Genomic DNA, 18,261 nt, shown 5'->3' on the forward strand with positions numbered 1-18,261 from the left:
ACAAGCTGTTAATTGAAACAGGCTGACCACTGACTTACCATCCATGACTCATCATAAATGTCATTGAGCGGGATGGCATGGAGTGGAATCAATTTTACTTTGGTCAGCATTCACACCCATTCTCACCCTGGTGGCAGAGACTGCAATTTTGTTTTTACAGAAAATTCAATCCTATAGCCTATTTTCCATGTACCGTCTTGTAGAGTTCCAGGGTCCTTCATCTCCACGGTCAAACTCAGAGAGGGCTGAGGCTGCCCATTCCAATGACAATATATCCATGAATTATTTTAACCAATTGTCAATGCTAAAGCAATTTGTGATGATTCGTTGTGCGAGCGTTGACTGTATGTTTCTTACTCTAGTGCCAAGAAGGCAGACTGGCGGACAGGGTGGTACTTTTACTTTCAGAATAAAGACTGTCCATCAGTATTAACCAATCCATTCGTACACATTGCCGACAAAGCAGTGGGAACAAATTTGGGGTTAAGTGTCTTCCAGCCACAATGGACATGTGGCTGCAGGAGTTGAGGATCGAACCACCGAGATTCTGGATTTAGGCGACGACTGACTACCACTGAGCCTCAGCCGATGTGAAGAAGACACCAAATTACATCGATTAAATATAAGTTAAACAAATAGTAAATGCTGATTTTAAGCAGCAGCTTTACAAATTTTGAAAAACAACCTCAGAGACTGCCGACTATGCTGAGTGGCTAACTTGCTAGTTATTAGCTTATATTTCTCCTGCTGTCAAGAGTATGCCTTTAGCTTCATTGTCACAAAATCATTGGTTTTCCCCTTGAAACTTGAGTAAAACACATCTCTGATCCTGTGAAAACAACAAAAGTATCATAAAATACTTGCAATAATGGCAACCAATACGTTTGACAACTAAGCTACCTAGCTAGCTCTCAGAAGTGGCAAACTGGAGCCAAAGCCAGGCCTTTGTCCGCAAAAACAGGAACAGACTTACTAGCAAATAAAAACATAATTTGCACCAGCACAACGACTGAAATCCAATTTTCATCCATGTTAACCAGTACATTGAATTGTATTTATTCTCAATATCTACTGAAAAGTTAGCAGCTAATTCCAACCCAATCACAATGTATAAAATGTACGTTCAGCATGTATGTATTGTGCACAGAAAGCTGTGTTAAATATTACATTCTTTGCGTATGTGTGTACTGTAAGCGAGTCCACAGAGCAGGGTACCTTACCCGCTTGCGAAGGTTGCATGTGAGGATGAGGTTGCGTGAGAAGGAGTTGGCGAAGGCCGTGTAAAACTCCAGCACTTTGAGTAAGGCCTCCCTCTTGATGACGTGCAGGTCGCAGTACGTTAGCGCTCTGACGTTAGCAGTCGCATGTGCCAGGGTGGTTTCTTTCCAAAAGACATCACCAAACACGTCGCCTTTACCTGAATACAAAACACACAGGAGAAAGAAGTTTAGAGTTTCATGGAGCAAAGACAAGAGTTTAAATCAGTAATACACCAAGTGTTTGAGGTGTGACACCTTAGGAAACAAAAACATGGAAAGTGGGTCTTAAGTAATGAAATAACCAGTTTCCAATCATAACCCTGGATGTTTTATGTATACAACTAACTGCACATGATTGATTTGGGAGATTATTTCACAACTGATAAATTGATAAACAGAAAACGAAGAAAACTTTTTTAATGTAATCTAATCTAATAGTTACTGATAATATTTTATTGTCAATAAAGTCATATTTTCAGGTAAGAAGCTACATGTTACCCTTGTTTTCTGTTGTTAAAAATGCACATGTCTGTGTCTTAAGCATTCTTGTATTATTGAAATGTTTGCATGACAAAATACTCGAGATACATTTGTAAGACTGTAAGACTGTAAATGATCATTCACTTATAAGTCCAACCATAAATGTTACACAGATTGCAAAGAACATTTTGAAAATCTTTAAATGTTGTCCCACCAACCGGGGATGTTTCAGGTGCTGTAAGACATTACAAAAGACTATCTATGTAAAATACTATCAAGTGAATCAATCAAAGTCAATATAGTCAGATATCTTGGATTTGAGGGTTGTTCATGTGCATTGAAGTGCCAGTCTTTGAAGATTTACCTCTGAAAGAAATGTGTTTCAATGTTATCCTTATTAAGTCATATTTTTATACAACAACAACAACAACATGTTTGTTGTCATTTAATAAGGCAGCTACATGACAACGTTAGAAGATATTTAGACATAAGTGAAGGTGCAGTAGCTTGAATATGTTAACTGAGAGAGGAAATCTGACAATAAAAGTGAAAAACTTCTTCTACCATGAACACATTAAATACATTTTATTTTGTATTTTTTACATTAATACAAGAAAGTTGACAAGAAAACCAATTAAGAATGACAATGCTTAGATTTACAGACATACACTTGCTGTAAAAATGAATAATGTGCATGTCTTCATAGTCAAACACTTCCACTCTTTATCTTTCCTTAGCAACAGTTTTACCTGTCCAGGTCTTTAGCAACAAGAGCTGATTTTACTATCAGACACTGATATCAAGCAGAAACTAAGTAATACTTACTTACTGCATAATGGAATTTAAGGGATAAGCATAGCAGAGATCCATAGTTAGATAAGGGGGGACCATTTGAGCGGTGTGTAACAATGATAGACTGTATACAATTTGGACTGTATTGTAGCGTCACATGATGCCATTGGGCCCAAAAATACATTATACATATATTTGGACAGAGACATCTATGAATCAGTGGATACAACTTTAATATCCTTTTTAAAAATGATTAGGTCCTAAAAGTTGTAAAATTTAATTAAATCCAAATTCAAAAATATTTATGTACAAAAAGGTCAGAACCATGGGACTGCGTTTCCAAGTTCACATACTGTACGGGCGCCCAGTAATGCTGAAGATCTGGGTACTTTTACATGTGGATGTCGGTATTTTTTTGCTTCATGCGCCACAGAGCGACTTTCATAGGTATGAACAGGGCTCTGGATGGGTTTCTAATAAGTTTCTATTTTAAGTTTCTAATAAGGATGGTGACTCACGCTCTGCAACAGGTACAGCGGCTACCACTTACAAGATAAACGATAAGCCGCTGCAAGCAGTTATGTTAATAGCCAGTAATGCAAGGGGGAATAGCATTGATGAGCCGCGGTTGCACCCGAGCAAGTGCATCATAATGCTAATATAATAATAATAATTAATTTGGACTAATTCTTAAAGTAGACAGTAAAAAAGCATCTACATACGTATATACAGTATATACATATTAAAGAAATACTTTGGTTGCCTTAACCCGTCCATAAAAATCCATTGTCAGGCAAGTCGGTTTCTTCTGGCATGAGGACTGCAGAATGGAATAAACTTTTAAACTCTCACACACATATGATAATTCATCTTTAACCACTGTCAAACTAAAACACACAAGTCCAAACCAAAGCACAACTTCAGAGAAGGCAGTGGTATAACTGAGAACCCAAAGGCAGGTGGTGCACTGTAAAAATAAAAGCTAACTGCATTAAGAGAAAAAAATGTCCAATGACTGATAGGTTCACTGCAGTATTTTTTGGAGAGCTGTCAATCAAAGTGAACACCGTGGTGAAAATGAAAGATAAGGAGAACATGAAAACCTTCTCTTTCAAACTTTCACATCACATTTAACCCTGACATTTAAAAATCTGTCACATTGGTATTGTTTAAACCTGTCAGTCACACAGAATTTGTGTTGGATTTTCAGTTAAATAAAATAGAGACTTTTTATTATGAAGAGTGAATATTTTTCTTACACTACAATATTATAAAGTTTGCGGAACCGACCCTTTAAATCACATCTGCTTTCATTCATTGGTTTCAAACCATGTGCAGCCACCTGGACACTTGACTTATCAACTGCCAGCATTAATTAGCCATGCAAATCACCCGTAGCAGATGATTGCATGTTTACACTTGTGAGCGTCTCCTTGGCAACGCAACATTTGTTGTGATACAAACAAGAGGATGAAGAGTCATAATAAGGAGCAGCGTCAAATGTTTCATATGCCGTCGGCTGTTCAGTGTTTTGAAGAATAAGGAAAAGGGATATTTAAAGAGATATTAAAATAAAAATTGGATTAAAGGGTCCCAAAACGTGAAGTTTGCACACTCAAATGCACAAATTAGAGCAAATAGGAGGAAAAAGATTCAAATACAAAACTTTTTCAAATGGCGTATGGAATATACAGCAAGTCATTCGTATATTTCATTTCCCTAAAGACATCCAGCTCCACTCTGGCTATATTACACACACACACACACAAAAAAACTGTGCTAATCAGGATTAAAATCTGTGTCAAACCTGCCACAACCACCAGCGCAGCGTTTTTCTGACAGCTGACCCGTACAAGATGTGATGAAAAGCAGTCCACAAGCTGTCAAAACACCTTGAGAAACAGACGTATAACGCCTCCAACATACCATATCAAAATGTGTACAGTGAGAGTGTGTGTGTGAGTGAGTGGATCTCATCTCGACAATCCCTCCTCTGCACCCCTCAGGGTCCCTTTCTCACCGGCTCGGGCAGCGGTACTCGTCTGGAATGAGCTCCCAAGAGATCTGCAGCTCCTCGCCAATTAGCCGTGGAGATGTGGACGGGGTCACATGGGTGGGGAGTTTGGCGAAGGTGTTAGTGGTTGTGTGCGCCGAGTGTGACTTTTACAGCGGGGTTAAAAACCACAGGGAGGACTGCTAGGATTGAGCGGGTAGAGACGGATACATGGGTGCTGTGACTCCTGTCCTCCGGCTTTGTAATGCTACTGATTACACAGTCGGCTAAAATCTTTCAGCCAGACCGCTCACAGGGACTTCTGTTTGATGTGCACACAGAACATGAGGTACAGAGGGGGCCTTTTAGCCTCACTTATGTTCTCAAATAATATAAAAAGCTACAGTACAGGAGTTAGCACAGGTCTTTCTTTCTGTGGCTAAATGTAATTGCAAAAAATTAATTAATCTTTATTATTTGATATATTGCTTTTGAATGTGGATTATAATTGTTTGCTGTGTATTTGGAATCCCTGTGAACTGTGTAAAATTCTAGTTCACAACCTGTATATCAAAGGATGCATCAGTGTATCTGTTGAACACTGGTATGAGCCGATATCCGCCCTGTTGACAGCATCAGCCCAAACTAGGAATCCCTATGAAAAAAATAACCGTTCCACTGGGAGATTAGAGCACAAACATAGACAGCTCACGTCTTGAAATTCTGCTACTTTTTCAGGAACGTACTGTATTAAGCACATGGCGCTATTCAAAAAAAGACCCAAAGGTCCTGTACCTATGGAAGCAGATGTTAAGTTTTGTAACCTAGCAACAGTATAGGCAGATGAGAAGCGCTGAGGTGGGTGAGCGCTGCCAGCACACACACAAAAAAAAGAGCCGTTAGTGAGCACAGGCACTCAATCACGGTGCATTTGGAACGGGCCGCCTTGGATTTAGTCGTCTTTGTTTACAAGCTCTGGTTTTCTTGTCCAATCTCATCCCGTCGTGCATCCTTTACAATCCTAACAATCCAAAGTGTGATTTTACCGAGCTCACTGACCAGGCAGCACTTGTGCAAAGGTGTAAAAACAGCTGGTTGGGCAGTTCTTTAATGATTAGTGAAAATAGGCCTTAAGTTTTTCCACATCCTTTATTGAGAAAATCTTAAACTGCTTTGTCAGAGAAAGAACACTTCCCTTATATCATCCTGACCTCAGGGAAACGTATGTTATACTGCTCTGTTCTAAATTTGTATGTTAAGCACCTTGTGCTATTCAAAAAGTTTGATGGCTGCCAAAGTTGCCATTTTGAACGTAAACAAACTATACTATGAAATACAGGGATCCTATTTAAGCCAATGGTGATGAGTCATATATGGTTTGAATAAACTCTTACAGACGTTTTGGCTCTTCATAAGCACCAACATCCTTCAAACGAGGCGATGCCGCTGAATGCTGCCGCGGCCTGTATCCCCCATCAGCAGAAAAATAAATTGCCCGTGGGCGACTGTGCACCCTCGCACTGCTTTATCTCGCATTGCAGCTCGCCAGACGTCGGTCCAGTAAGACGCATTTCGGGCTGCTTCTTTCAGCTGATGCTGCCTTTACTCCTGTCAGACAATTATCTGGGAAAAGTGAGTGGGTGGCGAGAGTAATACCGCTGCTGTGACTCGGATATCCACTGACAGCAGCATTAATGGACCTTATTGAATTAGAAGTACTACAAACATATAAAGCACTCTGGTGGTGCTTCCAGACAATGAAAAAAAAAAAAGGTTGTTCCTGCAACATATAAATGGTAACCAAGCAGTTTGTCAGTTTTTCCCACTTCAGATATGAATTGATAAATGCGTATAATAAACGTATTCATGGTGGAAAAAAGTTTCACAGAGCTCCTTCTGTTCTCAACAAGAACAACTTTATCTGCCAGAATGTCCCACCAGCAGCCGCATGCTGTTCATCATAACCACTTACACTAATGAGGCCATTAATTAAGATAATTGACGAATTACTTACGCTGCTGCATCTTCACAACACACGGACTGTGCTTACATGAGCTTTAAGTCATGAATTATTTAGCTTACACCTTCTTTTTTTTTTGTAGATGACTATGTAAATGTTTGCAGCATGGTCCTTTAAAATGTGATAAAACAGCAGCACAAACAAGTGGCCAGCACTCCTGGATTATGAGACACAGATAAATATATTGCAGTGTTAAAACAACGGTGAGACAAGTCCATAATTTATGATTTTAAAAAATAGACTGTTTTCTTTCCACTAGCTTTAAGAATACAAGCAGCCAGCAAAGGCTCCCTTCCTTAACACAACTTATCGCTCGGAGAATAATCAGATTGCTGCTTCTGTTGTCAGCCTGTTTTCTTTTCATGTCAACACCAGATTTACATCACAGGAGTCAATGATTTCCTATGAGCAATACAAATATTATTTTAAAACTCCAACATGCCTGGTTAAGAAATTGTTCAACCCAAGCCCCAAATGAAATCATGAAAAACATTTCTTACAACATGACTCGTCAAAAAAATGTTTAAATTGATCATGTAGTTTTTATTTCTGGTACATTGTTTCAGTAATTAAACCTAGACCAATACTTTGTCACATTACATGCTGTTTCATAAGCTAGCCATGTGTTTCTGTGTGAACCCCCGTCAAATAAAAGTAAAGAAGATATATTTTGATCAAGTGACACGTGTCAGTCATTTCAAAGGATGATGAAAGCAGAACTGCATTAAGAAATCTTCCAAGAATCTGACTGTTTGAAGTTTCCTTTCATCATGGCTCCTCTAACCTGCTCCCTAAATATGTTCTTCTGCTAATGTATTCCACATCAGAGCAGCCCCTGCACACATTCTTATTACTGGGTCTTGTAATGCAGACAGTCTCATATGTGATCCCAGGCTCATCTCCTCCTGTTCACTGCAGACGTATCGCTTGCTGGTCCAGAACATATTGCTGTGTGAATAGAAGACCAGACTGAAAATCCCCTTCTCATAACCGAGCATGAATAATGGATTTAGAAATTAATCAGCTCATCATTCGGGCAAAACAAAAAAAAAAAAATAGAAAGGCTGAGTGATTTTTCTCCAAGATCGAGCAGAATCATCAATAGATAATTCAGGCTAAAGGGCCGAGAGTGTGTAGTCGTCTGTTATCCCGGCTGTCCTTTCACTGCCAAAAGACCAACTAATTATGAAAGTTTGGATAGAAACAGGCCGCCTTGTCTGGATAACCAACATTAATAAATTCGGTACAAAAACAATTTATCCCGGTAAAGAACCAAATGAAAGAAAAGAGGGCCAAAAGTGTTGAGTGTCAGAATGAGGTTTTGTTTGGCTATAATGGACACACTCTTTTCTTTAAGTATGTGAAAAACAAAACATTATATTACAAACATATTTTAAAAGAAGAATGGGAAACATTTTGATTACAGTAGATGTCCCACTTGAGCACCACCATTAAACCAATACAAACTGCTGTTTGGCGACACCTCCGCTATTCTGAATCCAACTTTGTTTAAGAGGGCATCTGAAGAGAAAATCATGCGTACATCTGTATTTGTCTTTAATTGTTTAGCATATCTGGCTGCTGCACGTCACAATAACGCTTTCTGTAAAGTTCTGAAGCCGCCAGCCTCTGGATCTATTTCATCAAGTCAAACCTTTATTCACTGACATCTTCATTATCTCCTCTCTCTTCCACACATCAAAGCAGCCCGTGAGTGAATTTGGTCAGGGACACCGACAGCCTGGTGCATGATGGGAAATGAGCAGGTTATTACTTTATGAGTATTTACTCAGACTGCCACAGTATTGCCTTGTTACTGTGGGGAAAGTATTGTGTTTTTGTGTGTTTACGTGTCTGTTCTTGCTGCGTATTAGATGCTGTGGGCGAGTAATTGTGTGTGTCTGTTTGTGTGCGTTAGGAAACTTTATTGTGCCCCGAGAGAAAACTCATTTTCACAGCTTGTACATAGAGACATTAAGCAGCTTTAGTATATTTACTTTTGCTGCTTGTGTGTTTGTGAATGTGTGTGTGTTTATGTGTCCACCTGATGCCGTATAGGACACTAATGAGAGCAGAGTGTGTTACAGCCAGGGGGAGCAGCCTGGGGAAATCAGTGGCTTTAAAACCACGACCAACACACACTCCCTGCATCCTCTTCTTCTCTTTCCTCCATCCCCCTCTACTTCTTCTTCTATGCCTCATTTATGTTTTGATTCTCTCTCTAAACCTTTCCAAACCTCCATCCTTTCAACTGTTACCCTCTCTGCCTCTGATGCCTATCCTCACATCTTTGCCTCCTTTTGATTGAACAGTTTCACTTTCTTTGTCTTTATTCATCTTCTCTCATGCTTATTTAATTCCCTTGCAAATCACCTCCTATTGTTCTTTTTCTTCCTCTTTCCTTGCCACCTTTTTTAACCTCTTCCTGTCCTTCTTTTCTTTTCTATTCCCCGTCTCTATCTCATCTTTCCTAGACTTCAATCATCCCCTGTTTTTTTTACTCTTTCCTCACTTAAACCTCTCTTTCGCTAAGCTTTATGGGATACCAAGAAATTAACAAAGATTATTTGACAGGATGAGCTTCCAAAATGTCCCCACTCTCCATCCTTCTCTCGCCCTCCAAACCTTCTTTCCATCCCTTTCTCTGCTTTTAACTGCTCATTCGTTGACTCAGTCTGATTTATTTTATAGTTTGTGTGTGAATAATCAGAAATTGAAAAGCATGCGTATGTGTCCAATTTCACAATCAATGTTCCAGGATGAGCATGTCCATTGATAAGTGAAATTGTGTTTGAAAATAACTTTGATATTCTCTACCACTGATATTGAAATAATGCCTCTTTTATTTGCAGTTGTGTCTTTTAGTTGTTGAGTTGTAGTTTGTTCCCTAACATGAGCTGTGGAGCTTTGATGGAAGTTTTGACGTTTGATAGATAAATACTGTTTCCCAAATCAGAACTCATCTTTGTACAGAGGTCATTCAAGACTTTAAACTTAGCCGTAACGTTAGCAAAACACTGACTTGTTTCAAAACGACATTAAACACTTAAGTTATGATAAGGCAAACGGTGTCGAGCTAAAATGCATAAAACAGCAGTTTAATATTTGCCGATTTGAATGCTAACATTAGCATGTGAGAAACACACTTTGGATGTTTGCTAATATCAAACATTAATGCTAATGCTAGCACTGTCAAAACAAAAGTCTAAGAAATATCTGTAAAATCTGAAGTAAAGACACAAATCTGTCTCTGAATGTAACCTTCAACACTTTAGATTAATGATGGTTCTCTTTTTTCTAAATTGACTAAATAGAAAAGAAATGTTCTGTTAAGTTTTCTCCATCCTGCTACTCTTTCTTTAGATACCTTCTGAAATCCCATATAAACAATGAACTCTTTGGTATATCCACTGTGACATGATAAATGATGTCTTCGTATTGTTCCAATCATGTTCTCCTTTTCTCTCTCTGCTGCTTTATGTTTCTTAGCATGAGCTTTGGAGCTGGCAGAAATTCCCCAGATTCTCAGCAGCAGAGACAAAGAAGTTGGCTGAACAAGGTGCAGCTGTCACATGAAAGAGAAAACAACTTTAAAGAGGGAAGTCATATTTAGAGAAATGTCCTTTTCATGCCGTTAACGCACACAGACAAACCCCCTTATCTTGCTTCACCTTACATGCTCTCTCTCGCTCCTTCAACATTTTATTTTCAGTCCCTCGTTCCAAATCTCCCCCTTGCACCACCTTGTTCCTCCCCCTCCATCTATCCTCCACCGTCTCTCCCTCTCTAAGCTTTGCTCGCCATCTAAAATACAAATGCAGCTGTTAGCATCGGTGGAACATTTTCCTGGCCAAGAAGGAGCATAATGTTCATAATGTTTTTATGTGTATTTTTACACTGTAATGTGAGTATTTGCAGCTCTTAAATGACTTTTCAGCATGCTAATGGTTGCTAATTAGCGTTATTAAAAAAACTAGGTTTTCAGGATGTTGAGCTGTTAAACTTAGTTTTTAGCTGATTACAAAACTAAGTGAAATTAATATGACTGCCTCTATTTGACATGTAAAAGTAAATCAGACCATCAGTGACAAGATTGATCATCTTAATATAATTAAATCATGCCTATAACCCGTGCTGCGGGGTAGGTGTCAGACGAGGAAGTTAACAGGATGCCACAGAAATAGCCTGATTTACATTTTCAACAGTAACGATTCACAACGAGTGATATTGGAATGTTAAAAATAAAGCAGGATGTTTTTTTGTCAGAAAATACTACTTCAAAATGCCTAGGATAAGATCAGCTAAAAAGACAATATGTTCCACATTCGCCACAGGAGGCGCCAAAATCAACACAAACCGAGAGTTCCTCTCAGGAGCTTTAATGAAACTCGACACTTCCTAACAGGGGATTCTTCTCCCTGCTGAATTCTTCAAATATGAAATAAGATTTGCTAAAAGTCTCTGTTTCCTCACTCAAATATGACCAAATATAAATGAGGGATCATTAGAAATCAAGACCCATCTAAGAACCTTCTTCCCTTCAAAGTTATGCCCACTTTTTGAATTGATTTAACGCATTTTAAAAAAAGGCATTTGTTTTAATATTGTTGTTTTAAAGGGTGTTCATGATCCAAAATAATTGATAAATCATTTCAGTGAAGCAACGAGAATGTTGAAAATAAACAAAAGAAACTCAACGCAGCCAGATAATGATCCTCCTTATTGCTTTTGAAGAGTGATGACTCAGCTTAAAAAGACACTGCATGCGCCACACTGACACTCATTTTTGAAGCAGCTTGTTAAATCTTTCTGAAAACTTTCAAAACTTGTTATGCCATGAATCCATTTATGTATCAGATCAAAAGTTTATCTTTGAATTTTGGATAACACTGCACCATCAATGGACTGAATTGGTGGACTGAAGTGTGGACTCGTATGTTTACTTTCCTTCAACAGGAAACTGGATAAGCTTCCTTTATTCAGCTGGATCTTTTGTTAAACTAATGCTGAGACCTTTAAAGAGCCTAAAAGCTTGATGAAATTACATTTTGACCTGCACAATTAGGAGAAAAGACAATATGTAGATTGTGCGTGTTGAGAAAATATTCTTTCCCTCGCCACAGAACGAGCAGCTCCTGATGACAACCAGCTGATGAATTATCGATTCATGTCCTCGGCATGATGAAGCGCTTTATCAAACATCTAATGTGCTCTTTATGAACCTCTGATGCTGCCTCGTCTGACTCGGCCTCATAATGATTTTAAGGAAGTGAAGAGGCGACACAAATGGAGAGGCTGCAAAGAGGGGTGGGCTGAGAGGGCTCACTCTGTCATGTTTTATTCTCAGCAGCCTCGCTACCTCCTCCCCTAACTTCCTATCAAACCAATATCGTCTCGTTTTATCTTTCTTTTTCCAAATTCAGTTTGTTTATAATTTTATCAAAGCCTTGTTTTCCTCATCCTTTCCTTTCTCTCACTGTGCATTTGTTATTCTGTTCAGCAAACACTGAAGCAGCGACAGCTTGTCATATCTGCTGCTGTGGATCAGACGGGTCTAAAGTAGGCTAATTGTTGCATACAATCAACTAGTATCACAAACCCAAATCATGTAATCTGTTTCTGCAACAGAATCCACTAGTTCTGATCTAAAATTGTTTTTTTCCAAAGATATGAGCCAATCTACAATAACATGTCATGTATTATTTCCTGTGACATCTGTGACCTACATAAAAACCAGATGAAGTGATACTGATGCTTCAGTCAGCTGAAGAAGCAAACAACTTTTTTAACTATATGATTTAAGCTATACAACATATTCAGAATAAACCACTGCTTTGACAGACATGTTTACCTGGGGAGTTTAAAGGAAGATGTACAGTATAATGGTAAAGGGCGCCCAATAGCCTTACAGGTTATGTCGCCTGACCCATGTACAGAGGCTATAGTATAGGCTCCTCTGCCCTGTGCTGCATTCTCACACTCTCTACTCCCAACGTTTCCCACCTCTCTTCAGCTGTCCTATCAATTAAAGGCAAAAATGGACCAAAAACATTCCAAAAAAAAGTTGTCATTTGCAAACTTTTATCTTTTGTCTCTCTCTCTCTTTGGCCCCTTTCACACATGCAGTGCGCTAAAAAATTCACCAATGCTGTCAAGGTGTTGACACTTTACGCAGCCCACTTCACACAGCCCACTTTATGCCGCCCACCCAACTTTCAGTTTTCGTAAATGTTCAGCAGAATGCAGGGAATTAAGTGTTGGAGAATCAAAAGTTCTGAAACCTCTGGGCAAAAGCCAAGGTTGCCCACCTACAATTTATAACAGCCCACTCTACAACAAATCAACAAAACCATGAAATTCAAGCTTTTACTGAAAGAGTTTTTTTTCCCTGGGGGAGCAGGCCCGGGACCCCCCTGGCTGGCTACTATCTCCTATTGGCTGGCTACTCCGTATGTCTGTGCAAAGCCCTGAATAAAACCTTTGTACACTACATTATCAGTATAAAACAGCAGGAATATACACTGGAGGAGAAAAGGGAGAAATGTAATGGCTAAGGAGCTACATGATTCTTAGTACATTTGGTGGAAACCAAACCAGAGCTTACAGAGATGTGAATACTGGACTAATGCACTGATACGGGATTACATATCTCATTTCAGGCCATCCTGTTTTTAGGTTGGACTCAGAGGATCAATGAACAGGGCAATAAAAATAACCTTGTTTAAAGTTTACTGTAGTTTTCCTTTAGTGCTAAAATAGGAAATATTACATTGTGAATTGTTTTGAATTATTAATTTAAATACTTCATACAGCAGTTTAACTGATAGTTACATTAAAAAAAAAAAAAAATCTTTGTTAGTGAGCGCTTGACCATTTGTATTTAGTCTTTTAAAAAACTAGACCTGCATCAAGCAACCATTCAAGCTAGCACGTTGATAACCAGTCATTGATTCTCAGTACACACGAGTTCCATGTACGGCTACAGACCGGTGGATAAGCAGAGTTTTCTTTCATCTGTTTTCTCGGTTTGTGAGGTTTTTTTTTTTTACTTTGCATTGTTACTGTATTTGCAGCGTGTTTGATGTTAACACATTTGTTTCAGCTTTTTTGCAGCATGTTCTTTTAACTAGAAATCCTGGGGGCAGTTCCTGTAGCTCAAAGTCCAGCAAGCAAATACAGGCTAATATCTTCTGAGATGTTTGTGTATGTGCAGTAACTGCACCTTAAATATATATAACAGAGACACATTCAAAACCAGGATTTGGACTCAGGATGATCTCCTACTTCTGGTTTTGACTGATCCCCTTTCAGGACACAACCGTGCATGTTTTTTTCTTTCTTAAAAAAATGTTCCCTCATAAGCTTAGAAGCAGCAGTACCTTACTTGTGCATTTCACAACAAAAGGAGACATCGGACTTACTTATCTTGTTAGTCAAGTGTGTTTGTGAGAGAAGACGGCAAACCTCTACACACAAATGATCTCAACAACACATTACGCTGTGCAGCTTTGCTCTCGCTCTCAGCTGTAATAATCTCTCCTTCTTGTTATTCTCTGTCAGTAAACGCTCATCAGGGGCTGCTGATGGTTATGAGAGCGTGCTCTACAGCGGCTGCTGCGGCCATTTTCACCATCAGTGCTATCTGTGCTTGTCTCAATAAAAAGGGGTTTCTCTGACATTATCTCTGTTTGCCTCTTATTCTTCCTTTCCGGTTCCCTCGCTCTTCTCCCCTTCATGAATATTGCAGTGAGAGGCTGCAGAGCAATATGTACAGCAGCAGATAAGAGTCTGTTTGAAACGCTTGAGAGTCAGGAACAACTTCAGCTGACTGCTGTCTTTTAATGTAACAACTGCAGTGACTCAGCCTTTTACTGTGCTCATCCACTTGATCACTTCATAAAATGTTCGACATTTACAGAGCGAAAGTAACAAGTAGCAGGGACTTTTGATATTATCCTCGACTGCGAGCGACTTTATGTCGGTTTAAGGGAAGTGGAAAGAGTTTTCTGACCTGCTGTTGTAGTGAAAGCCCTTCAAAATGGTAAAAGGGCTGAAATGGATCACAATCAAGCAGCAAACTCCAGAGTTAGAAAATGAAGCCAATGCAGTATAGTGCAAAGTACTGCAGCCAGTCAAGTGTCCACTTGAGGCTGCATGCAAAAATCAAGCAATCCCAATTAGATCCCATTTTAAGATGCCCATTCTTACTAAATAAGTGAGATTCCAGCCTGGTTCAGTACATATATTTTTTCTTGTCTTATTTCTTTATAAGGGGTTGAATTTTCTCAAAACTACTCACACTTGCATTAAACTTCGAAAACCTTCCTGATTTTTTTTTTTACAGACGAGTTGCATGAGTAAAGAAAACAGCAGAGTTTTTCACTCCAACTTAACCTGGAACTTTTTCCTGCCAGCCCTCTAGTACATTTTCTGCGGGAGGTCGTGGTGAGCTGATGTGAGAATGCAGCAGGAAATATTCTACCAAGCGAGTGGGAGGGAGTGATGACCTTTTTATCCTGCGACCAACACACAACCATAGACTGTATGGATGCGCTAACCCTAACCCCAACCCTCTCCATGCACACAACAATAACTGCTTCATTGTGTTTTCTGTTCACCAGTGCGTCCTTCTTGACTTTTATGTTGACATTGTGATTCTGTTGGACTACACATACCACTGAAAAAAAGGCAACAATTATCATATGACTGTTTCTTTGTCCACCACTTCTGGATTATTCTTTTAACGTCATGGCTAACCTCCTGAGCTTGTTTATTTTCTCACAGACAGCTCAAAACTCCATGGATGTCACTTTCAGTTGTTCGAGCTCTTGGTTTTGATCTCTTTTCTTTGTTTGTGACCTACTTAAGTTCTGCTCTGTCTTCTTTTTCAAAATCAGCTGTCAAGACCTTATGAGCTGCCTGAGACACACACATATTGTTTGTATAATTCTTTTACTCTTACTATTAATCAATTTTTTGGCATTTAGTTGTTTTTAGGTTTGTACAGCATCTTTTCTGTTATAGAGTTTTTGCTTTAACCTTTTGTGCTTTTAGTGTTTAAATTCATCACAATCATCTCAACAACATCTACTTTATGACATGACCACATACCTAAGATGGCGATGACCTCGTCGTCCTGGATGACCTCCAGTGACCCCGACACGACAAAACAGAGGGTGTCCACACTCTCTCCAGCGTGGTAGATCAGGTCTCCTGGAGCACAGTGGGTGGTTTGAAACTCCACGGCCAGCGAGCGCAGGCAGCCGTCACTGGCTAACCGGAACGCAGGGTGCTCGTTGAAAACCTGAGAAAAAGGGGGGAGAAGTGTAAATGTATTTACTACCAAGTTTTTTCCAGAGCCAAACTGTTGTAAATATAGACTTCCTACAAAATGACAGACTGTTGACTCTGTTGTTCTCCATTTTAACTGACGTCTACACGATGTGTAATGCCCGCCATGAAGGAGAGGGAAACTTTTCTACTTCTATTTGTGGATCTTTGTAAAAGGCTTTGTCTGCCCTGAGGTTGTCAAAATCAGAATGAAATAAAATCATGTTAAAACATCACTGGGAAATATACAAATATATTCTGGTAAGAACAAGTGTGTGGTCATATTATGAGAGGATTTATAGTATTAGAATTCATATTAAATTTTGAAAGCAATGTATGCGATGGTGGTGCTCTAAGTACAAAAAGGTTGGGAACCGCTGTTGTAAGTCTTTTTTTTTTGTCATCATGGCCTCTTAAGAACTTGGATCTCTTGACATTCTAAAAAGTTTTTGTTGCTTTTTGAAAACATTGGTTATTGTTCATTTTTAACTTCAGTAACATTTTAATGGAATTAACGGATTAACTGATATCAAAGTTAAGGTCTTTGTTAACGGACTTAATTAAACTGATTCAAGTCTAAGATCGAGTGTTGTGTCTTTTCTTCAGCTCCCTCAAGAGGACACTATCAAGACGTTGAAGAGAGAATACAGGTCATCCTTATTTATATTCTTGACAGCAGACTACATTTCTACACCTTATTGTTTTCCTGTCTGCAGAAGAAGTTCTTTTCTGATATCCATTTATATGTGAAGAATGAGAAACAGCTTCCACACACAGAGAGAATCCATCACAGAGACAGTGAAGGCTGAATTCAGTTTGTTGTTTCACTCAGAGTTTATATCATGTCAGCGCTTCCTGTCGATCAATGAAGCTGTCAGGATGAAATGATTGACTACATTTGGGAAGCAACCAAAAAACATGTTCCTCAAAAACTTCACTGTTTAGACTTTTTTTCTGTTCAGGACTTTTGTGGAGTGAGGGAAGAGGTTAGCACTCTGTTCAATGTGCTAATTTGCAGCGACTGAAGGGTTTGAAGTGGGAAAATTCTTAGGTACTGATGACTCTGTGAAACTTTACACACTGTTTAGAACAAGCCAGGTTTGTGGTGCCAAAAATCAAAAGGAAAAACAATTTTTTTTTTCTTTGATGGAGTGCTCACTCACTCTGGTTTTTTGAAAACATTTAGCATCTGATGTTTTCAGATTAAAGTGGAGAGACCACAAAAACAAGAAAAAAAACAAGACACCAAAAGACTGTATTATTATTATTGGGACAATTTTAACGACTTTAATTGTAACTTATCTTCATATTTCTAGGGTCACATTCAGATAAATAAAATGTGCAATTTATCACTGTTTACTTAGCTTTACCTAACTTTCTCTTTAATAACTTTAGGGCCTGAAGTTCCTAATGAACTCTGCATTTTCATTTTTTTCCTCATCTTTTTGATATCCAAGATTTAGGGCGCTGGTGACCTAGTGGCACCACACCCCATGTACGGTAGCACTAGCTTCACTTGCACAGGCGGTCCGGGTTCAAGTCCGTCTTGCAGCCCCTTTTCTGAAAGTCATTCCCACATTCACTCCTGATTTCCTACTCTATCCACTCTCACATGGGGGGGGGAGTAGAGGGGTTTCTTGTTAAATAAAACAAAGTCTTCTGAATTATGTGTGCCAGAAATTCAGCTCAAACCCGATGGCTTCTTTTTTTAAATAAAAAAAATACAAGCTGAGAGTGATATAACCTGACATTGAGTTGCTTTAAGGACAAATCTTCACTCTCTCTGGTTATGATTTTTAAAAGGGTCTTGTTTAAATGTCCCGGGTTAAGTGTTGTGCGATCCGTTCCCTTTTAGAAAGAGAGATTTGAGGCACAAAGAGCCAGCCGATCTGAATGAGGAGACTAATTTTAGTCACTATGAGTATTTGTCATTGGCGCTGGTTTTTCACAACTGAAGCTGTCCTTTATTCAATGCCAGCTCAGCAATTTGAGTCTGCCAGTAGTGGGACCAATATCAGTGGTGTCAAGTGGTGCCCGGGAGCTTATTAATAAACACATCTTGTCTGAGTTTAGTTACGTAACTAATTAATCAAGACTGGTATTCAGTGTATTCAGAGGAGTGAAATAAAAATCCAGCTCTAGAAAACTTGAAATCTCTTTGTGTGAGGATAGTTCAGAAAGGCTTTCATTGATGACTCAGGTGTTCGGAGAACCTTATTGTAGAAAAAGTCATACGACTGCTTTAAGTCTTTAAAGGTCATTCTGTTACACATTTGATTTATTCTAAGATTTGGGGTAATTTTAAAGTTTAATCAAAGACTTCACCTTCAATTGTACAGCCGAGTATGACCTGGTACTTTAACCTCCAACATTTTTACAAAAAGATA

At 39.0% G+C, this 18,261-nt stretch overlaps 1 protein-coding gene across 1 annotated transcript in view; it reads right to left on the reverse strand.

The window, feature by feature from the left end:
- Nucleotides 1–18,261, reverse strand: part of kcnh5b (potassium voltage-gated channel, subfamily H (eag-related), member 5b) — a 131,447-nt gene that overhangs the window by 25,715 nt on the left and 87,471 nt on the right. The window contains exons 11-12 of the mRNA XM_061063571.1: nucleotides 15,656–15,908; nucleotides 1,221–1,417 (exon numbers count right to left, since the gene is read on the reverse strand). Coding sequence (XP_060919554.1) covers nucleotides 1,221–1,417; nucleotides 15,656–15,908 — 450 coding nt within the window. The remainder of the gene's footprint in view (nucleotides 1–1,220; nucleotides 1,418–15,655; nucleotides 15,909–18,261) is intronic.

The sequence above is a fragment of the Labrus mixtus genome, chromosome 18, assembly GCF_963584025.1.
Source record: "Labrus mixtus chromosome 18, fLabMix1.1, whole genome shotgun sequence".
NCBI classification, from domain to species: domain Eukaryota; kingdom Metazoa; phylum Chordata; class Actinopteri; order Labriformes; family Labridae; genus Labrus; species Labrus mixtus.